The sequence below is a fragment of the Rattus norvegicus genome, chromosome 6 (genome assembly GCF_021556685.1).
Source record: "Rattus norvegicus strain SHRSP/BbbUtx chromosome 6, alternate assembly SHRSP_T2T, whole genome shotgun sequence".
NCBI lineage: Eukaryota > Metazoa > Chordata > Mammalia > Rodentia > Muridae > Rattus > Rattus norvegicus.
The window spans coordinates 124129854-124154097 of NC_141539.1; the positions used below are offsets into that span (position 1 = coordinate 124129854).

The following is a 24244-nucleotide window of genomic DNA, read 5'->3' on the forward strand; positions in this document are numbered from 1 at the left end:
AAACAGTTACAATCAAAATCAATTTCCCCCAGACTTCCAAGTAATATCAAGCTAATGCTAGCAGTTGGGGATTTCCACCTCTTAGAAACTGTAACCTCTCGTTAGGAAGTGTTTGTACCTACTTTATCAGCAATGTCCCAGAGTCTCACTGTTCCATCTTCAGCAGCAGAAAGGAAGAAATCCCTGGAAGGATGTGTTGCTAGTCCCCAGATTGGTCCATCCACATGACCATTAACTAAAATGTTACATGCTGCATTTTTCTCCCCAACTTCAATTATTTCCGAATTCCTTGTTCCAACTAGTATCTTGCCCTGAAATACAAAGGGACCAATACATTTAATGCGATACAACAGTTGCATGCTTTGATCTAATCTAGTTGCAAAGCAATCATTAGTTCATGGGAATGATTCTGTTCCTAGAGCCACACAACTGCAACATCGCTAGGCTACTACACAGTGTAGTCTATGCTGGAGACAACTCTATGATGCCTTACACCCTTCAGTGTCACAGTTCCGATAATGTTAGGACCTCCAGAATGGAAAATAAGTGCACTGAGACACGGGGAGAAAGAATTCCAATTTTTACTTAAGTTAGTGAACTGCTAGGTGTGGTGGCATCCACCTGTAATAGCAACACCCAGAAGGCTGAGGCATGACTGCAAGTTCCAGGCCAGTGTGGACTACACAGTAGAACTTGTCTCAACAGTAGAAAGTTGAAAGTAAACTAAACCGGGATTTCAGTATACAGACAGGATAACACTACATCTGATTTATAGACACCGTCCAAGTGCATGACAGTCTTCACAGAGACATATGGGATTTCGTTGCTTTAAAGAGAAGCAGAGTAGGGGAAACTAAGGGAAAGAAAGCCTTCAGGCATCTGATTGATTTTTTTCTAACTGCAAATCAAGAATTGGATGCACTTAAACCCCTGCTCCAGTTCATCAGAAAGACTTCTTTCTCTCCTCCCCCGCCCCTTTATATTTATTTTTATTGGGGGGGGGAGTTGAGGATTCTCTGTGTCCCCTTGGCTGTCCTGGTACTCAGACCAGGCTGACCTCAAACTAAAGGTGGTGCCCAGCTAGTAAGACTTTCTAAAAACAGACAATAATCCTTTTCTGAGAGACAGCTAAATTCGAGTGTACAGCAGCTGAGATGACTAATGAGTGCACGTCTTTAATTCCAGCACCTAGGAAGCAAAGGCAAGACCAAAATGGGTGATCTTTGAGTTTAACTTCATCAGTATTCATCCCTCACCCATTAACAAACAGTGCATCTCACAAGCCACCTTACAATAGCAGTACAAAGGGATACTTTTAAATGTAGGAGAAGTAAACCAGGTCATTCAAAAACCTTTACATTTTTCATTTTGAAACTTTAAGGGGCTAGGGAGATGTTTGGCACTTTAGGGCACCTGCTGATCTTAGAGGACCTAGGTTTGGTTTCACAGCTCACAACCATCTCTAACTACAATTCCAGGGGATCAGACTCACCTTCTGACATCTATAGGCCTGCTTACAGTACACATGTACGTAACAACACCCATACACACAGAACAAACACATCTTAAAACAACAGCTCTGCCTAACCTTGAACCTGGTTCTAAGTTGAGCAATGTACTATTAAAAACTCTCCAATCCTAAGACTGGGAGTCCCCTTCTCAATCAACCAGTTCTGTTTGATTCACACTGGCTTGCCCAGACATTCTTTCCTGCATTGCACATCAAGCTCCTGGTCACACAGGAATGGAGGTCTCTAAGGGAGGAATTCCTCAGGCTAAGCCAGTAGAATCATGGAAATCTGCTCTTGCTGGAGATACATGGAGAGAGCTGCTCTAATTAAAAATGAGTAATTAAAAAAAATAAAAGAGGCCGTCTGACTCAGATGTCTGCACTGAATTCCCCTCTCCTAACTGGACTACCTAGTTGGGCCTCAGTGGAAGAGGATGATGCACTTAGGCCTGTGGCAACTGGATGTCCCAGGATGGGGTGCTACCCAAGGAGGCTTTCCCTTTTCTGAGGAAAGGGGGAGGAGGTATTGGGGGAAAGGATTTCTAAACATGGGGCTGGGAGGAGAGGAGGGTATCAGGATGTAAGGTGAATAGAGTAGATAAATATAAATGAGTGAGAGGCATACTGGAGGAAAGGATTTATGTAGGACTGGGAGGAGAAGAGGGGTGGGGGAAATCAGGATGTAAAGTGAATAAATAAAGCAGTCATTGGTGAGGATTTTCAACCCTATCTTACCATAGATCAATCAGCAGATTCAAGACAATACAGAGGTTTAAGCAGTGTTTAGACACAAGTTTTCAGTATCAGTAAGCAGCAAATAACAGCACCCTATGTATCACTAAGTCACAAAGCGGAGAGGTCACGGCTGCTCTCTATTTTCTGCTGCAGAGCACTGGCTCAAGGAACACCTTACTTTGCCTCTGCACACAGACCGAACACAATCTGTGACTTGTCCCGTCTCAAGCCTGAAGGCCCGGCATCGCCGCAGTTCCTGATCCCACAGTTTAACCGCACCTCCTTCCTTTGACCTAGGTATATGAAAACAAAACCCAAATAAGGATTTATAGTAGACCCCTACAATAATTTTCATTTTAAACACTTAGTTGTCAGAGTATTTTAAACACCTTATTTATAATTTCTAGTATTCTAAATTTTCAGGCAATTTAAGGATGTGTACTGTATTTTACTCAATACATGTATGTATACACACACACAACACACTCAGTTCAGTTTATTTTGTGAAATACTCATTTTCTTCTGACACAAACATAATTTTACATAATTATGTAAACATAATGTCCACCATACATTACAGTGCATTTCTCATAATAGCTCTCCACTAAGAAAATGAACATTTTCTAATGATTGTGTATATGTGCACATACCATGGGGTGATATGGAGGTCGGAGGACAACTCTGGAATCTGTTGCCCCCTTTACCTGGGGATTAAACTCATTCCCACTAAATGCATGCATGGTAAAATCTTAACCTGCTATTACAGCAGCCCAACCAAACCATTTTTAACATTAGAAAGTTAACTAAAATGCAAAGCAAGAAAGAGGATAGAGGCTGTGACACAGAATTTACTCTAAGGGACAAAGGACAGCACATTTCTACAGTTACTACGCTATCCTGCTGAAACGTCATAAAGGCTATGAATGAGTGAAGGTGAGGTGGAGTGGGAAGTACTTGTTTTTGGAGTACTATATAAAGGACAAAGTAGAGTGACATGGATTTTCTCTCGAAAGAACTGAAAAGGGCTGGAGAGATGGCTCAGTGGTTAAGAGCACTGACTGCTCTTCCAGAGGTCCTGAGTTCAATTCCCAGCAACCACATGGTGGCTCACAACCATCTGTAAGGAGATCTGATGCCCTCTTCTGGTGTGTCTGAGGACAGCGACAGTGTACTCATATATAATAAATAAATCTTAAAAAATAAAATAAATACTTTAAAAAAAAAGAACTGAAAACTAATTCCTTCATTTTGTTTGCTGTAGAAGAAAACATACTTTTCCATGAACTGGGCTCCAGCCTTCAGGGAGAGACTGTACTTTGCATTTGCTGTGTGTCATTTTCTAGTTTGCAGATGACTACACTGGTAGCAAATGGATTTTATCTTTTGGGAGCAAGAAGCAGTATCTGAGACAGTCACACTATGTGACTGTGGCAACTGCCTTGTTTAGAAAGGCTGGCCTGGAACTCAGAGATCTGCCTGCCACTGCTTCCCAGGTGCACCACCACACTCAGCATTAATTTGACTTTTGAGAGATTCTTAAATTATGTGCGTGCATGTCTCTGTGTAGGGGTCTGTGCGTGTAAGAGTGTAGGTGTGAACTCAGGCCCTCCTCAAAGAGTACATGCTAATAACTGCTGAGCTGTCTCTCCAGACCCTCCCTCCTTCCTTCCTTTCTCCCCACCCCCCTCTAATTTTTAGTGTGTGTGTGGGGTCACAGGCCACTTGTGCACCTCTATTACCTCCATAATAGGCTTGCCTTTCCACCTCTTTCTTTGCAGATGATCTTAGCAAGCTGGCTGGGCTTCTCCCATGGAGGAGTGTTGGGATTACAAATGCTTGTGCTACTAGGTCTGGCTTTTCCAGGTTTTATGTTGCTTCTAGGGTTGGCCCTCAGGTCATCAGGCACATAGAGCAAGCACTTTTACTCCCTGAGCCCTCACCTCAACCCACATACCAATTTTAAGTATCTGGTTATGGTTAAGGTATTTGAGAGTAACTTGAAGGGTTCTCTTCACACGTTTGAGGTCTTCCCAAGGCTGTCTCCAGCACTCTCTCACTCCTCTCTCATATAGCTACAGAAGTCTTACAGTTAGGAGACAACAGGGGATCAAGATGCAACCCAGGCTCTATGGTAAAGATTTCCCTTCATGTCCTGTCAACCATACTGATGCAAGCACATAAGGATTTGAGACACCATTCTTAATCAGAGGGACAACTGCATATGCCTGTCTCAGACAAATAAGAGCTCTGCCTGCAGTTCAGGTGTGTCTAAATGTCCAATAGTGAGTGGGCTGGCAAGATGGTACAGTGGGCACGGGCACTCTAAGCCTGATGATGTGAGTTTGACCTCAGGAATGAATGCACACAGTGGAAGGAGAGAACCCATTCCCACAGGCTGTCCTTTGGTTTCTATTCATGGGCTGGGGTACATACTTTCTCCATCCCTTCCCACATAATAAATGTAAAAATTAAATGAAAAATAAAATGCAAAATAAGCGAATTAAGACAAGGATTCAGAGAATCCGAAGAATCTACATAGACAGCAATGAAGGAGAAGTACATGAGTATTTTAGCCTGTGCAGCCTAGAAGGAAGAGCCTCGAATACCTAACTAAGCCTTGGGTAGACAGCAAATGTGTAAACAGTCAGCGAGGATAGGAAAAAGGACTCACGGCCTTTCTTTGCCACCGGTCACAATCAGTCCATCTCGCAGGGTGGTGTACATGGCAAACACAGGCCCATTGTGTGCTCTAGCCACCACTCTACACAATATGTGATCTTTCCACACACAGACATCACCACTGATGGTACCTGTAAACGTCAAGTTATTCTGAAAAGGAGTGGGGAAGGGGGGAGACAAACTCATCAAAAGTTCAAAGAGAGGTCGCACAGATGTCATCCTCTATGTGGGTGGAATGCTAGTTCGGCTGTTTTGACAAAGCACATGCAAAGGATGGTGGGAGATACTGGACCCAGGGCAGGAGGCTGAAGTAACCAGAAGGCTTAGTCTCTGGAGGCTCTTTCCATTTTCAAGTCTGTCCTTTAGTAGTGAGATTAGCCTTGGATACATCTCTCCTAAAATACTGTAGCTCTGGCTTGCACTGTTCTTTCTATAGGTGCCTTTGGCTGTTCAGTAACTGAGTCAAAGGTCACTAAACACCAGGAGTAAAAAACAAGGGGCAGTTAGGAATGGGATGAAAATAACGTGAGTTTGATAAGGATTTTTCTTTATAGAAAGTAAATCTATCTACAGCAGAGTTAGGACCTCACTAACTCCTGCAGAGGTAGGAAAGTCACTACTCAGTGCCACTCTACACTTAGAGCATGCTTCAGCTGGGAACACTGGCATTCTCCCTCCCTTCTCTTCCCCCCTTCTCTTCCCCATCCCTAGCCCAGAAGCATCACATGACTCCATGTATGTCTGTAGCTTCATGTTTTCATGTATAGTAACAGATTTGAGAAAAGCTTAAACTGAACACAAACTTTATCTTCTAAGGAGACAGTCTGTCCACACTACTTCACATACTAAAATGCTTTTCATCTGTATTAGCTGTCAAGTTTGTTTGTTTGTTTTGACCAAAAATGGATACTTGGCTACAAAGTAATTTTATAAATGAAGAAAGTTCATCTGCACCAGCAGATGCCAGGATCATTCCAACCTGGGATTTTTCTTTTTCTAGAAACAAGTGATTGCTCTTATATTAAAAATATACAAGAAGTTCCATTTGTTTGTTTGGTATTGTTAGTTTTTTTAAATTGTGTTCAACTTTTCTAACCTTGTAACTTCCTTTTTTTTTTGTAACTTCCTTTCTTAAAATATATAATGCCTGCATATTTTTTAAAAGTCTACTTAGTTTTCTGTGGAACCAAAGAGTCTGCGAAGCCTAGCCAGGGCAGGGAATTAATGGAGAGACAGGGATTATAAAGATTATAAACGGCAGACACAGGTGGACGGAATGACAGAAAGCAAGAGGCTCTTGAACACTCACTCCACTAAGGGCGGGACTGCGCTCTCTGCTCTCAGCTCTGTGCTCCCCTGAATCAGTGGCCCAGAGCACTTCCAGCACGAGATGAACAGAGGTTCCAGGACAGAGCAAAGGAAACTTTACATCCAAATGTGCCCTGAAACCACCTGAATGTGGTTTCCTATTTCCCTCCTTTTCCTGATGACACACGTGAGGTGCACCAGGAAGCACTAGGAGACTCCACTTTGTCACTTGCAGAGGTGACAAGCACACAGCCAATGAAGCCTTGGAGGACAGGAATGATCCAAGGATGCAAATGTGTCACAGTAATGACCTCATTCACTTTCTGCCACTCCTTAATGGTTAAAAGGATCCGCTTTTAAGAGATGATTTATGTCCTGGACTGGGACTTGTAGTGATTGTCAGGTTATAGTTCCCAATCAATATTCATGCTGTTTATGAATGTATGGCAAGACACATTCAAGATCACACATCACACAGCACTTTAACAGACATACTGCACCAAATGCAACAGCGAGCATCGTCTGCATCCGGGCATCCTCCAGGGTGCTCAGAAGCCCCTTTTTGCTGAGAAGAGCCCTTCCTGCCAGGGTCCAGAACTTCACGTGCTTTATACCCACAGAGACAAACTGGGTATCTGAATCTGGTCGAAATTCTGCTACAAAAATACGTTGGTTGTGCCCACCTCTGCTGGCAATTTTGGCCCCTGGTACAGAAGACACAACAAAATTTTCCAGGTTAATATAAAAACTAAGCTAATTAACAGGACTTAACAGTTTCCTCAAATTGCATAGTTTAAAACAAAACATTACTTAACAATCACATGACCTATAATCATAGTACATACATCTTCATAGTGCCCACATATTTTATAGGCTACTCTGTGACAATTTAGATGACATTAGGACCATAAAATTTTCTGTATGGCTCCATTAATTCCTCATTATAGAAATTAAGTATTCTGTCTAGAGTGTGTTGAAAGAATTTATGCTGTTGTTACTCTCAATCCTGGCACTCTCTGGCGGCAGAAGCAGGTGGATCTCTGTGAGTCTGAAGCCAGCTAGTATCTATGCAGTAAATTCCAAGGCATCCAGGACTACACAGTGAGACCCTGTCTCGAAAAGGCATGTATGTATCTTTTCACCATTTAAGGGCTGTAGTTGAGTGGCAGATCCACCTGTGTAGTATTTGTCCTGTGCGTATGTGTGTCTTTTCACAGGTAAGGGATATGGTTTGGAGGCAGGTCATCTGTGCAGTATGTCTGTGTATATATGTAGGGTGTGTGTGATTATGTATATATGTACAAGTGTGTCTGAATATGTGTATATGTATTTTATATGTTCATGGGTATATATATGTGCGCATGTGTGCGTGTGTATCTTTTTATGGATAAGGGATGTAGTTCAGTGGCAGATGTACCATGTGCCAGGCTCTGGGTTGGATATTAATACATTTTTATGTGAGTAAACTGTGGCTGTCTTCAGACACACCAGAAGAGAGCATCAGATCCCATTACAGATGGTTGTGAGCCATCCTGTGGTTGCAGGGCCTCTGGAAGAGTGGTCCATGCTCTTAACCGCTGAGCCATCTCTCCAGCCCCTACATTTTTAAAGACAGGGTCCCATTTATATATTTTAGGTTTGCCTTCAATTTGATATATAGCTCAGGCTGGCTTCAAATTCATGTCAATCCTCTTGCCTTATCCCCTGAGTGCTGGGATTCCAGGCAAGTGCCTCTATGCCTCGAAAATTTCATTTTTTATTAAAGTACCTCAGAACTAAACCAATCATTACCAAAAGCACATAGTTTCTTACCAAAGGGAAATCATAGCAAGTAATTTTAAATACTAACTGGGTTTTACTGAGTTTATGGCTACAGGGCTTTTTAAAGGTGACAATACAGTGCTACCACCTATGTGCTATGTGTTTTATAGAACTATAACAAAAAATGGTTTCAATCACCAACTTAAGACAAATGCTAAAACATAGCTTTCATATTGCCTAATATTCTTGTGGTTTGCTCTTGTTGTTTTGAATTACATAAATGAAAGGCATCCTACCTTCCTGCCATCTCCAAATGGTAACAGTGTGCTCTGGGTCTAGCCCTACAGACAGCAGCAGCTTCCCAGTAGCACTGAAGCTGACAGAACACACGCCCTTTGAATGGGAGCATCTTAGTATAGACAATGTCTGCTTGTTCACTGCATCCCAGATGTGGACAGATGGGGCTGTAGCTGCACAAAGATAAAATCCAAGAGTTACAACCATCTCCATGTCTCCACTTCTGACTCCAGCATATGCCCACCTCAGAAACATGGAGATAACTATGTACATAAAGGGATGTAGTTTCCAATAGCTCAAAACTGAAGCTAAATTTTAAAAAGGGAAACAAAAAGAAAAGGATAGGGAAAAATACAGAATCCTTCAGGATACATTATAAATGGCACTCTTAAGAAAAGAGCACTTAGAGAAAAAAACAGGCAATATTACAGAGCTTGTCAAAGCAACTTGTGCATCTAAGTATAGAGAGACAGCAGGCTTAGTACACACAAGGCTCCGGAGTGAAAATTAAGGTTTTTTCCCCAATCTTCACAGAGGTTCTATTGAAACTACACGCATTTAACACAGTGCATATGTTATGATACATACAGGTAAAGAACACTGATATCCTCGGAAAGCACCAGATGAATACATCATGTCCATAAGAAATTTAACCGTGTATATGGGAATCTGGGAAAAGGCTGCACACACTTAAAAATAAGTACTTTAAAAGCACTATACCACTGGATAGATTACACTGAGACTTGTAAAGCGGTGTGCCTCATCTGCTACGCTAAGGTCCTCTGTGCCCCTTCCTGTCCCTCCTGGGAAATGTGCCAAGAGTTTCATGTCCCTGAGGTGTGTTTCCTGTATGCAACTAAACGCTGGGTCCTCTTTACGTACCCAGTCTGTTAGTCTATGTCTTTTTATTGGGGAAATGATCCATTGATGTTAAGAAATACTAGGGAATAGTGATTATTGTTTCCCGTTGTTTTTGTTGTTAGAGGTGGAATTATGTTTGTGTCTCTTCTTTTACGTTTGTTGCAAGAAGATTACTTTCTTGCTTTTTCTAGAGTGTAGCTTCCCTCCTTATGTTGGAGTTTTCCATCTATTATCTACTGTAGAACTGGATTTATAGAAAGATATTGTGTAAATTTGGTTTTGTCATGAAATATCTTGGTTTCTCCATCTATGTTGAAAGTTTTGCTGGATACAGTAACCTGGGCTGGCATTTGTGTCCTCTTAGGATCTGCATGACATCTCTCCAGGATCTTCTGGCTTTCATAGTCTCTGGTGAGAAGTCTGGTGTGATTCTGATAGGTCTGCCTTTATAAGTTACTTAACCTTTCTCCCTTACTGCTTTTAATAGTCTTTCTTTGTTTTGTGCATTTGCTGTTTTGACTATTATCTGACGGGAGGAATTTCTCTTCTGGTCCAATCTACTTGGAGTTCTGTAGGTTTCTTGTATGTTTATGGGCATCTCTTTCTTTAGGTTAGGGAAATTTTCTTCTATAATTTTGTTGAAGATATTTACTGGTTCTTTGAGCTGGGATTCTTCACTCTCTTCTATACCTATTATCCTTAGGTTTGATCTTCTTATTGTGTCCCAGATTTCCTTGATGTTTTGGGTTAGGACTTTTTGCACTTTACATTATCTTTGACTGTTGTGTCGATGTTTTCTATGGTGTCTTCTGCCCCTGAGATTCTCTCTTCTATCTCTTGTATTCTGTTGGTGATGCTCGCATCTATGACTCCTGATCTCTTCCCTGGGTTTTCTATCTCCAGGGTTGTCTCCCTTTGCAATTTCTTTATTGTTTCTATTTCCTTTTTTTTTTTTTTTTTTTTTTTTTGCTATTTCCATTTTTAAATCCTGGATGGTTTGTTCAATTCCTTCACCTGTTTGGTTGTGTTTTCCTGTAAATCTTTAAGGGATTTTTGTGTTTCCTCTTTAAGATCTTCTACTTGTTTGTCCATGTTTTCCTGTATTTAAGGGAGTTATTTATGTCCTTCTTAGAGTCCTCTATCATCATCATGAGATGCGATTTTTAAATCCAAGTCTTGCTTTTCTGGTGTGTTGGGATATCTAGTATTTGCTTTGGTAGGAGAACTGGGCTCTGATGATGTCAAGTAGTCTTGGTTTCTGTTGCTTAGATTCCTGCATTTGCCTCTCGCCATCAGGTTATCTCTGGCGTTAGCTGGTCTTGCTGTCTCTGACAGTGGCTTGACCCTCCTATAAGCCTGTGTGTCAGCACTCCTGGAGACTGGCTTTCTCCCAGCAGGATCTGGGTACTGAGCGTTGTGGGACTTGGTGAGCTCTGGGTGCAGGCAGAAACCAGAAAGGTCCTGTACCAGACTGCTCCTGGGTTTGTGTGTCCTGAGGGCTCCAGGAGTGTCACTCAGAGCAGAACAGTTGGTCTTATCTCTGCTCTCAAGTGTGTCATCACTCCTGTGAGACCGGCTTTCAGCTCTGGGCGCAGGAAGAGACCAGAAGGTTCCTGCCTCTGACTGCTCCTAGGTTCCTGTGTCCAGAGGGCTCTAGGCAGGTTCCTCTTGGGCCAGGAATGTGAGCAGAAATGATGGTCTCCCCTGAGTTCTCAGGCTTGTCTGCACTTCTGAGAGTCCAGCTTTCTTTCCCCCACGGGATTTGGGTACAGAGAGCTGTGAGACCAGGTCAGCTCTGGACACAGGCAGAAAACGGCATATAAGCACTCTTATGAACAATCAACATACTAAAGTGCTTTGCTCAAATTAAAAACTGTGAAGATTGAAAAGCATTTAAGAAGATAAGCTTCCTGGAATTATTTTATATAGGAGGAAATTCTGGTCTTTAAAAAATAAATTCTGATAAATTTGGACATTTTACACCAATCTAAGAACCCTTCAAATAAAGCAGTTAAAATAAGAGATGGGCAGCTTTTGTTTGGTTTATCCAACTGTAAAACATGGAAATATAAAAGCTTTACAATTAATAAGATGAATTACTTATATGTGAGAACTCTGGGGACTGGAATATTTGTCTGTTGGCAGAATGCTTGCTTAGTATGCATACAGCATAGACTCTGACCCATGGGATGACATAAACCAGGTGTGCTAGCATACTTCTATCTTTGAAGGACTCAGAGGTGTGGACTCGAGAATGAGAAATCCAAAGTCTTCCTCATATAAATATGGAAATTAAGGCTAGCCTGGGATATATCAGCTCTTGTCTTAAAGGGGGGAAGCGAGGGAAAATTTATCAATTATTTGAGCATTGAATTGAATCCCTCAATCATTAAAGTCAAAGCAGAAGGCAGTGAGCAAGCCTGCAAGATGGCTCAGCAGGAAAACGTGCCTGCCACAGCACAGAGCCATCGTAGAGAGAAAGGGAGCACTGAGCCCAGCTCATTGTCCTCTGACCTCCGCATGCATGCCAGGACACAAGAACACATCCAAACAAACAAACAGATAAATATAATGTTTAAAGTTTAAAAAAGAGAAGTCACACTTCAAATTGATAAGGAATATAAGATGGCTTGAATTAAAAGTATAAATACAGTAACTGCTATTACGATGGTATTGTTTTCTGAAAATGGCAAATATTAAACCTTTACAAAGGGTACCTCTGGGATAACCACATACTAGTTGCCAAAATACAATGGGGTAGACAATGAATTTTCAATAAATTATTAGTAAATATACTACAAATAAAAGAGTTCCATTTGTCTAAAATTCAGATAGCAAGTCATTTTCAACTGGATTACAAAACGTGTGCGTGTGTGTATGTGCATGTGTGTGCACACATGTGCGTGTATATGTACACGTGAGCACACAAGTGTGTCTGGAGGGCAGAGGTGTTAGGTTCTCCAGTGAGTTACAGGTAAATGTAAGTTGCCTGATCCAGATGATGGGAACTGAACTCAGGTTCTTTACAGAACAGTGAGTACTCTTAGCCTTCGAGCCTCCTCTCTAGCACCTTCTAACAAGTTTCAGGTCTCGCAGCGAGATCATCAACCCATTTTGATTTTTTCTTAAAAGTGGATCTACAGTGTCCAAAGCAACAGCAACAAGTGAGCAGACTGACCATCGTGACACAGTAAATGCTGTTGGGCTGGACTCCTGCACTGTGTACTCAAACACTGAGTTCTGTGCCCCAAGACCAGGTTGCAGTCTGCATACTGTATTGACCAAGTGCTGCAAAGAATGCTCCCTACTAACCACTGATTGGATAAGAAAAGGCCAGAGCCTGTGACTGGGCAGGAGAGAGAAAGGTGTGACTTGAGATACATAGGAGGTCTCAGGTAGGGACCACACGAGAAGTAAGAAGACAGGGGAAGGAGAGGGTCGTCAGGAGGCAGGAAGGTCCATGAGGATGGACCATGAGCTCTGTGGCCAAGAGAAAACCACCCTGAGGACACACATGGAGCAGAGCAAACAAAGCAAGAGTCAATTGGCAAGTAACACTGGGCCTATGGCTGGGCCTAAGGCTGTTAATAAAAATACCATGTTTCTGTGTCTTTTATTTGGGAGCTAGAGTGGGGCAGAACTCTCATAAAATTACTTCTATAAAATGCTATACAACAAGCCTCTATGTAGCACTTGCTTATAACTGTGAAGTCGCCATTGTGGAACTATATACTTGTGCACACTGCGGAGCTGTCCGATCTAGTCTCAGATAGGTATGAATGTAACTACCCCACTGTGCTGAGTTATTACCAGCGCTACTGTAGACGACACACAGAGCATGGCTGTGCTTTATTTATGGGTAAAGAAATCCGAATTCCATATGATTCTTGTTATCATGAGTTTTCTGATTTTTTTTCTCAACTCTGAATTGGCTTCAATAAGAAAAAGAAAGAAAACAAAACAACTATCTTCAGCTCAGGAGCTGAGCAAAGTGCTTCACACAAACAAGTGCCAGGCTAGATTTGCCCCAGGGTGCCAGACAGCTAATTCCTATTGTTAAGTAGACAAGGAAGCAAGTCCTACCTTGCTGTGCTGAATAGATTACGAGTGGACTAGTCAAAGCCCAGAATCATACTGCTCTCTAATGAAGAACACAGAAATCTCTGGGGAACATTTTCTTACTAAGCTGATAATACTTAATGTATTACAAAAATGAAAATAGAGTTGAAAAGCCTAGATATTACAGTATATAACACGTTGGACATATAAAAATAGGTATACATTATTAATTTAATTGCTTTCTTAAGTTTATGAAGCCATGGTCAAATTGGCTTTAAAAATTACTTTTGGGGCTGGAGAGATGGCTCAGCGGTTAAGAGCACTGAACTGTTCTTCCAGAGGTCATGAGTTCAATTCCCAGCAACCACATGGTGGCTCACAACCATCTGTAAAGAGATCTGATGCCCTCTTCTGGTGTATCTGAAGACAGCTACAGTGTACTTATATATAATAAATAAATAAATCTTTAAAAAAAAAAATTACTTTTAAACATTTATATGTTTTGTTGCTCTAATATGTTCAACAGCAGAAATAGCTTATAAATTAATAAATTTTGTATTAGCTATATGATATGAACAATTTGTGTGATGACCACATATATTTTTGAAAAATCTTCAGCATAGCTGCAGGCACACTTGAGAGGTCAAAACACCTATGAGTATGAGTGTGTGTGTGTGTGTGTTTGTGGGGGGGGTTGTGTACTCACACTCAGGCATACGCATGAGCAGTTGTGTGTGGAGGTTAGAGGGCCACCTGGCCTCACTCTGCTGCAGGTACTAAGCCACCTTATTTTTGAGGCTGGAGCTTGCCCATTAGGCTTTGCTGTCTGATGAGCAAACCCAGGGTTCATCCTGCTGCTGGGAAATAAGTGTGTGCTCACAGGCCTGGTATTTTCCCATGGGGTCTTGAACTTGGGACTCAGTTTGTGAGGCAGGCACTCTACTGACTCAGCTATCTTCCCAGTCCCTACACCATTGTAAACAATGCTGTTATTACTGCAGATTGAAAGTGATGTTGTTTGTTATTCGTATTCTGTAAGCTGCGTGTGGTGCAGTAAGATGCTTGCTTAGGCTCTAGGGGAGAAATGATACCTGCACGTACCAGTGTATAACTAAACCAGAAAGTATTCGGTTTTCCTTACCTGACATGTCTGCAGAATCACCTATAATGATGAATAAGTAGAAAAAAAAAAGGTTATCTATAATGATAAGGATAATAGCAGTAAGGTTATAAAACACAATCGTAATTTTTACATTATGTAAATAATAAAGTATCTTATACAAAATTAGGCTATTACATAGAGCCGAGTGGACTGAAAGAAGGCACTCTCTTCCATTATCTACATATATATTAATATTTTACGAATGACTTTTCATCCTTTCTTTGGGTATATACAATGAGCCATATGTAATTAATTGATATAATGAATCATAATAATTTTAAAGTAATATAATGTGACCCTTTGGGTTTATAACATCCATTGCTAAGTGTGCTTGGGAAGTTTGATCCATCTATGCCTATAGGAAAGAAGTGGGCCTGAGGAACAAGGCAGGAAGGGTTATTAAATAACCCAGGAAGACAGAGGGCTTCTTCATTGTAACCAAAGACATTCTTTAACTGCTGCACTTCACTACCCTATCTTCTGAGGCAAACAACTGCCATATTGGGGGATTCAGCTGTGCCCACTTGGAAGACAGCACCACAGCTGGGCATGGTGACTGTCTGCATCCCTCATGGTATGGTGGGGACGGCCATGAACCTGACCCGAGGATCCAGCCACTACACCACCCACTCTGCAACTAGGCCCTAAGAGCACATGGCCTTGTGGAGGGGCTACAGGATTTAGGCTGAGGAAGTCTAGGGGATGAGGTTGGATCTATGCAGCTATGCAAACACAGTTATCCCTGACAGATAGACTGTGAGGTGTGGCCCCCAAAGGGCCTGTAGGAAACCCCTGGTCCACACTTTGTAAGTAATCCCAAGAATAGTCCCTCAGAGTGAACCTTGGTGAAATGGTACCTTGGTTTGTGTTTGGGACCTTAAGAGGAGGGACAAATGTTGCTTATGACTCCCCCTGGTAAAGACTTGTAGAAATAATATTCAAAAAAGAAAAATGTATGTGTATGTTCATATTTACAGTGGAAATGCCTACGAGTAAAGCTTAAAGGAATGACAGTGGCTAGCAAGAAGAGAGTAGGGAATGTTGTAAGCTGAAGGGACGTGAGGGTTTTCTACGTCAACCAAGTCTCACACTCACCAATGTGAAACAGTGATTTCAAGGATAAACTGATAGCATAGCATACAGGTATATTTATCAGGAATCTGAGGAAAGTATTTGACTGCCATTTTTAGCTCTGAACATACTCTAATAATCACCAACTGGTGAAAAGATCTGACCCTGTGTCCCATGAAGAAAGGTTGATAGAATGGGGGAGTCTGTCCTGGGATAAGGGAATGGGTTACAGGTAAAAGCTGCAGCATTACAGTCTGAACGAGTAGTCACCATTAAAGATGCAATTATCAAATTAACTATGTTATAGCCTTTCAAAGCCTGTGTGCGCACATGCACACACGTGTGTTTAAGTGTATATATGTGTGCAGGGAAACATGTGGAGGTGAGAGGTTAACCTCCAGTCAGTATCTCTCCTTTTTAGACACCAATCACTTTTTTCTTTTTCTTTTTTCTTCCTCTTTTTTTTTTTTTTTTTTTTTGTTCTTTTTTTCGGAGCTGGTGACCGAACCCAGGGCCTTGCGCTTCCTAGGCAAGCGCTCTACCACTGAGCTAAATCCCCAACCTCCCCCCCCTTTTTTTTTTAAAGAAAAGGGCTCTTAATGGCCTGGAGCTTGACTAGTAGACTAGGCTAGATGGCCAGTAAATTCCAAGGACCCACTGGCCTGCATTCCCTGTGCCTTGATTACAAGTGTATGCCCACCATGTGTGACTTTTTTTAAAAACATGGTTTTCAGAATTGAGCTCAAGTTTTTATCAGTATGCAGCAAGTATCTGCTAAACCATGCCCCAGACCCCCAGTTTGGTGTTTTTGGAGGGGTTGTGTTGTCTGTACCTGGAAGGACTGGTAGAAATTTGGAACTCACTGGACTTTGGGGCCATATAGCATAGCTTCTCCTCGGTGGAAGCACTCATGCACAGCTGCTCTGGGATGAATGTCTGTGTGCCTCGAAAGCTCCTATGACGTCATCTAATCTCAACTACAGTGTTAGGCGGTGGGACATGCGGGAATGATTAGGTCATGAAGGTGGGCCCTCATAATGAAGTTCAGATAAGTGGAGAGAAAAGCAGAAAGACAATATGGATATAACAACATCTGTAACCCAGGGAGAGGCCTTCACCACAATCCAATCATGCAGACGCCTTTAGCTTTAGCTTCCAATTTCCAAAACAGTGAGACTGTGTTACTTGTTTCTTTCAAGGCACCTACTTCAGGTACTTGTTCTAGTAGCCAAAACTGGCTAAGACATGTACCTCAGCATGGAATCCCTGAATCCCATCCCCCACCCCCCATGAAAGCTGACTACTTCCTGGTCCTCCTTTATGAGTGTGCATACTGAGTGTACAATGTGCACCCAGACTGACATACTCTGAGAAGAGGCGCAGGCAGGCAGGCCCAAAGGTAAGTTCAAAACCATTTTATAGAGAATTCTGGGATTACCAAGACTCGAGACATAGTCCAGTACAGAGAAGGCTTCCACTGGAAAGCAATCTCATTGCTCCATGCATATCCCACTCCTACAGAATACAGCTGGGAGATCTAGAAAATAATCCTTCTTAAAGAAAAACTAGGAGGGGGTTGGGGATTTAGCTCAGTGGTAGAGCGCTTGCCTAGCATGTGCAAGGTCCTGGGTTCGGTCCCCAGCTCTGGGGGAAAAAAAAAAGAAAAACTAGAAGTCACTGAGAAAACAACTGTCTCCGAAGATGGAAGGCAAAGTCAGGGCAATGAGTGATTAGATTGTCTGTGTGCTCAAGGACAAGGCCGATGAGCTAGAAATCTCAGAGACACCAATTCTGTCGGATGTGAAGGGCCCTTTATAAGCAGGCTTTCTAAGTAAAAGTACTCAAGTACTTAATTAGCATAAGGCTGTGGGGTTCAATGCTCCTTCCACTAACTCTCAAGTGTGAGGATTAAAGGCTGAGCCATCAGGCTTGGCCCATGATCTGTCCATGTAACAGCTAGTGCCCCACTCATGTCTGCAGCCCCAGCTCTAGGTGGGGTGGACACAGGACGGTTGTGGGGCTTCCAGCCTAGACAAGAATGCAAAATCCCAGGTTCAGAGAGAGATGTTTCTCAAAGAAATAGACGCAAAGGATTACAGAGTAGAACACTCTGCTGGCCTCTTCATGAACACAGACACACATACACATGCACACACACACACAAACAATAAAGAAGAAATGTATAATGATACATATACACGACAGTGTCATAACAAAATCACTTTGTAGATTGACTTGAAAACTAATTTTTTTAAAGTAAACTCTACAGAAGGGAAAATAAAGGGTTCTGTGTGGCCTAGTTATAGAAGCAGACAACCCAGACAAGAAATCCCTGACCGACTAACTCAGTATTTATATGGACACTTAAATGAAGACACCAGGAAAGCAAGTCAAGTGTGTGTGGCAATTATGACTCGCTGAGACCCAACAAACACGGTATTTCAGTAATGTTTACTGCAAGTAGACTGGACTGCCCACATCTGTAATGCAGTTTCATGGTAATCTCTGACTGCCAATCTAAAATACCTGCCCTCCTGCTCACTGAGTCAGAAGCACTGAAGATTTTGACAGAAGTTAAAAATAAATCATAGGACATTTCAAACCATTAGTGAATCTGATCAATACTAATGCCAAACAAACACTTTTTTTTTAATTTTTTTTCCAAACAAACACTTTAAAATGCAGTGTGAACCAGACCTGCATTCTCCCTCACCTAGACTAACCTTTGCTGAACAAGGGCTCTGTCCCCATTGGTCTAGTTAATTTCTTAGCTCCCCTTCTTATCCTTGCTCTGAGTTTTATATACTATTGAATGCAACCATTTGGTTGACCATAAATCCCGGATAAAGCTAAAGGCATACATACTATTACATGATAGTCTTCGTTTCGAATGGTCTAAGCAAACTCAGATAACCACAGTTAAGGAATGGAGAGCTACCTGGCAGCAAGCATAAGTTAATCGGCCTAGGTTCTGTACACACACATGTATTCCAAGCAATACACAATTTAATACACTTATTTTTCCCTGGGGGTATGAAATTATTAGCACAAAATAAATGTTTCAAACTATTTCTTCTTGAAATATAGAAACATACCTACTTGGCCAGTTGCCACTATGTTGATAAACTTGGGGTGCTGATTTACAGTGAGGCACAGAATATCATCATTATGCTCTTGATAAAAACTCTGAGTCCCTACAAAAGAGTAAGAGAATTAACTGTGAAGACTTTAAGACGCAGCGGTCACATTCACTTACTTAACACAGTAAACTAATCCATTTGTTCATTCAAGTAGTATTTTGAGCAGTTACCACGTAAGCGATTACTATCAGAAGGATGACAATGGGTCAGTAATCTTTTTTTTTTTTTTTTTTGGTTCTTTTTTTTTTCGGAGCTGGGGACCGAACCCAGGGCCTTGCGCTTCCTAGGTAAGCGCTCTACCACTGAGCTAAATCCCCAGCCCCTGAGCTAAATCCCCAGCCCTGAGTCAGTAATCTTGAAGGGACAGAACGCTGACAAGAATAAACCAGACAAGCTGAAGACACCGTGTGCCACAGAGACTGGTAAACAGAGGCTGGGGAGTACCTAACTGCACACAGGTGCTTCATGTGTGTCAAGTGGGTGGTCATGAAAGCCTGCAATATGGACGCAAAGGTAAGCAAGTACTAAAATCATGGAAGACTTTGAATCCTTGCTGTGATCCTCCCTTTCTGGTTTTGTAAACAAACAAAGCTCTATTAGGGTTACAGAGGAAACAAAAGTAAATTTTCCACTTATTGACCTCAGTGATGTTCGTATTCACATTTATCTTGTAAGCAGTGTTTCTGATCAGTTCTGACAGCGGTGGACACCCTTCAAGGCTCCACAGCAGTCCATGAAGAGGGTAACAAGTAAAACAGGAAGTAAATGACTCTGGGGAAAGAAGTCAGGACCGCAGGCTGCACACAGGTAAGAGAGGCATGTGTGTCGCAGGTCCAACCTCAACACTTACATTACCACAAGTAAATTACTCACACCTGCAAGCCCTAGAGGCAGGGGGATCTCTGGGTTTGAGTCTGAGGTAAGTCTAGGAATCCCCAGAGATGACAATAGGAGGGGAAAGTGAGTTTGAGGCTGACCTGGGCTGTACAGTGAGCACCAGGCCAGACTGTACAATATAGGGAGGACTCGTGTCCAACAAAATAAAACCAAGCAGATAATCTTCTCAAATTAGAACATGTTTTGTGTTTTCCAGTGAGAAGAACAAACAGCTAATTGTGGGCTGCGGGTTAAACTGATGGATACAAGCTAGCAGGGACTCTTAGGACTCTGAACATTGCATTGTGTCCCCAAACTGATGAGAAACACTCAAAACCAAAGTAGGGCCTCCTCTCCTATGTCCTCCGTCTCAAAGTCATCACCAATCAGAAACCTTAGAATAAACACAAGTGTCACGTGTTTCGTCATTTAGCTCCCTCTTGGTTGTCCTACTTTACTTTTGCCCATTTTCCCAACAGATACAGAAAATCTCAATGAGAGAGGATTGATTTTCTTAGTACTTTTTAAAACACACACTATAAGAGGTGAGTTGCTACTGATTTATTGCATCCCTGGTGAACACTTTACTTTAGGGAGCCAAAGCACAGGGACCATATTACCATTAGCACTGACCAAGGGACAGGGATTGTGATCCACACAGTCTATCTGCCCTATATCACTCCGAGGGAAACCAGAAGGGTTGGAACTGGATAACTGTAACTGTTGTTACTCCAAACTGTAGGCTTTATGAAGTTTATAACTACATATAATAAAGCAAAATTACCACTTGAGCTCACCATGGTAGTCATCATATGATACCATGAGAACCTCGCCTGCTCTTTATCATACAGATCAAGTAAACAAATATTTTTTCTCATTTTTAGATTATACTCAGGGTACTCAGTACAGCCGCAGGGAAGCAGCCTCCTTAGTGCTCTTAGCTGTCCACAGCCTTGGGAAAACCACCTGCTTTACCCCCACCGCAGCCTACATTATCTAACAAGCCCCTCTCAGCAGTTATCCGGAGCCTTCACTCCTATTAGAGCCCTGTGGAGACTTGGCATTATGAAATATTCTTCTGCTGGATCATACTCTCTTAAGACTAAAATATTAGAGGGCACAGTGGCACAGGGCTCAGGAAGCTGGGCAGAAAAATGGCTACTGAGGTTAGCCTGTGCTACACAGATAGTTAATCTTGACTATATAATGTTATCTCAAAACAGAAACAACTATAATATGAAATATTTTTTTTTATTTTAGATGATTTCTCTTATACATTTAAAATAGTATTTGTTATCCTGGTTTCCCTTCAGAACATACAAATCTTTCATCTTTTAAAAACAGTATTTGAAGCTAGGTGTTGTGGTATATACTGCCAGCAGAGGAAGGCAGATCTCTGTGAGTTTAGTTATAGGCCAGCCAAGTATAATAGGAAGCTCTGGGCTAGCCAAAGCTACAAACTGAGACCCTACCTCAAAAAACCCCCACAATTCTAGAGCTATATAAGACTCTGTTCTGAAAACAAAACAAAACAAAAACCCCAAAAAGTTAAATTAAGTAAAAATACTATTCGTAGGTTTAACAAATAATTTTAAGCTGCTAAATCAAAAGTTCTATATTAAAAAGAGTTATGTGTGCAGAGAATTAGGATGACCTACCTGTGGCAACATTGTGCAGAATTCCAACAGAGGCGGTGTGATAAATTATATCATCACCGTCATTTAAGTAGTGCACATTGTTCCTGCAGTCTCTGCCCCGATAGCCAAAAGCGAGCTCCAACACAAGGTCCTGTAACAGTGTCAAAATGAACATTACGTCCGTCCTCAGCCTAAATGTGATGCAGAGATGATTTTCTCTCAAAGAAGAATGTGCTTTAGGTATTTTATAAACGTTTAACCCAAAATTAAACATTTAAATGTTTCTTTAGCCTCTCATGATTTCATGTATGTATGTATGTATATATATGTGCATATGCATATATACACACATATATACATGAGTGTCTGTATGCATTCTTTGCACAGTTTGATTATCTCCCCCCTCCCTCGCATCTCCTTCCCACTCCCCCCTTCCTCCCACTGACCTCTTCTTCCCCTAAGGTCCCCTCCTACTTTGCTGTCCTTTGGTGCCCTCTGTCTTTGCCTGTTGCTGTTTGCTTGTGCATGGGTAGTGGTTACTTACTCAAGAAAGGGACACGTACCAGGACTTGCACCCCTGAGGGACAAGATTTCATACACACACACACACACACACACACACACACACACACACACACACACACACATGCTGTACACAGCTGCTCAGGGAGAGGGCTTCTGAGCACCTACCCTATTCATGGTGCAGTGTTGGTGGGCCCAGTCTTATACAGTGACCACCACTGCAGTGACTTTGTGGGTGCAACAGCCATTAGACATATGTTTTTATGTAAAATGCCTTCAGTAATACAAACCCACATTCCAGATTTTTTTTTAAAGATTTATTTATTTTATTTTATGTACAGCATTCTGCCTGCATATGTGACTGCAGGCCAGAAGAAGGCACCAGATCTCATTACAGATGGTTGTGAGCCACCATATGGTTGCTGGGAATTGAACTCATGACCTCTGGAAGAGCAGTCAGTGCTCTTAACCACTGAGCCATCTCTCCAGCCCCCAGATTTTTTAATATAAACTTATAGGAAGGAGAGGGGACTCGCACAGTCCCCTCATTACAGGGGAGTATTTAAGTTTCCTGTGTTGAACATTGACACAGTTCTTATGTCCAAAGGAATGGTGCAGTTTGTGTTCACCATCCCTCTAAGTGCTTGGTCTACATACATCAGATAAGTGACGTGTGAACTAGAGACTCAGGAGAAACCCCAGTGGTTTCTAACAACTAATGGTTAAGTCCCAACAGAGTCTCCTAGAGCTAGAAGCATTCGTCCTCCTTGCCTTTTGAGTGGTGGGAGAGCGCTACAATGGTTCCTGCTTCCCACAGATGTCTACCTTTCTCATGCTCGACCTACATGTTTGCTTGTTTGCTGATGACGGCAGCATTATGAAATGCCTGTGAAAAGGTGTGTTGATCGAAGAGATATGGAGAAACAACCTCCATCTGTTAAACGTCTCATGTGAGGTAAAAAGTCCCTGAAATAGCACACTCACTCTAACTCACTAACTAGAAGACACCACACCAAGGTGTCGTGCTTCCCTAGGCCACAACAGCACTCATATACATTTACATTCTTCAAGATACGGATCAATCCAGGTCATTATCTATGCAAGAATAAAAAACTCATTTGAGGGGCTGGGGATTTAGCTCAGTGGTAGAGCGCTTACCTAGGAAGCGCAAGGCCCTGGGTTCGGTCCCCAGCTCCGAAAAAAAGAACCAAAAAAAAAAAAAAAAAAAAACTCATTTGAAATTAAGAGATGCAGAGGATATTAATCCAAATTTTAAACTTGAGTAAGAATTAAGCAACCAACTTTTACAACCAGCCAAGCAAAGATGACTCAGTATACCTGGTTTCAGAGAAGGAAGCGTGGAAATACTGGGAAGTTTGTTCCCTTACCTCTATGGGTCTCTTCTTCTTGCCTACATTGTTTGACTGAAGTTTCTCGGGCTGTGGTGGGGCCCTACTCACTGGAGGCCTGGAACAGAGGGGTGGGAAGGCAGAAAGGCAGATCACACTGGGTCTCCCAACCCTGCCCTCCAGAAATGTCACCCTCCCCAAAGTGAGCTCACTCTCATTCTACTAGATTGTGCTCTCTCTCTCTGTCTTTGTAACTTCTGATGCAGAAAGAAACATTTTTATTCATTTTTTTACTTTACTATCTTTGGTCTATATCTCATAATGTAAATAACATGAGAATAGGCAAATATCAGAATGTTAGTTTGACATACTCAAAACATTTCTGGATGGGCGCAGTATCGTCAAAGCCTGAATACTGGTCTAAAGCATCCCTTACGACTTACGTAGCAGATATAGAAAACATTCTCGTGCACTTTCTACACTGTTGGTAACGTATGTGTCCCTCCATGCTCCTCCATGCCCTTTACCCATCCGCTTCCTGAATTCCTCACGGTGACTGCAGCATCAGCATCAGATGCTCAGGAATTCAAGAAGAGCTTTTACAGTCACAGAGCAATGTGAACCATACAACACCCCATCAGAGGTCACTACCACAACTACTGTCCCCAAATTGCCCTCTTCCCTAATCTGTTTATGGAATATTTATCACCTTTCCTTACATAATGGCTTCTACTAAAATGTTCCTACTCCAACAGGGCACAGATTCACATTCTGAATTATTTAATTGTGAAGGCCTTCAGGAAGTGGATGAGTTTATTGGGGTGGCAGAGACGGGTGTGGGATAAGAGAAGGAAGGAGGAGAGAGAGAGAGAGAGAGAGGAGCAAAACTTTTCATTTTTAAAAAGCCATTTACTAGTCCATCTTAACCGTTATGTGAATATTTTACAATCTGAACACTGAATCTACATCATGCATTAACTTCTTCAATTTATAACTAAGTTAGAAATGATACTCATTAATTTTATAAAAATGTTCAACACTTAATAATTTATTAAAGCCATATAGATTACAAAATTACTGTCAAATTACATATCTGCAAAGCTAAAAGAAGTGTTGTATCTTCTAAAAAAATATTTAGCTGAGTGTGTGTGTGTGTGTGTGTGTGTGTGTGTGTGTATTGGTACATGTCTGAGTGCATGTATGTGCACCACATGCATGCAAGAGCCCACAGAGGTCATAAGAGATGTCAGATGTCCTAGAACGAGAATTAAGGATGT

At 41.8% G+C, this 24244-nt stretch overlaps 1 protein-coding gene across 9 annotated transcripts in view; it reads right to left on the minus strand.

Moving 5' to 3' along the window:
* The window catches only part of Eml5 (EMAP like 5), a 131754-nt gene that overhangs the window by 7897 nt on the left and 99613 nt on the right, over positions 1-24244 (minus strand). For 3 of the 9 annotated variants that reach the window (XM_087554156.1, NM_001003402.2, XM_087554155.1), the window contains 9 exon segments: positions 23007-23085; positions 21118-21247; positions 18539-18637; positions 14352-14372; positions 8290-8463; positions 6728-6936; positions 4917-5074; positions 2424-2538; positions 123-311 (listed from right to left, as the gene is read on the minus strand). In XM_087554156.1, the coding sequence (XP_087410282.1) occupies positions 123-311; positions 2424-2538; positions 4917-5074; positions 6728-6936; positions 8290-8463; positions 14352-14372; positions 18539-18637; positions 21118-21247; positions 23007-23085 (1174 nt within the window). 9 annotated transcript variants of the gene reach the window in all.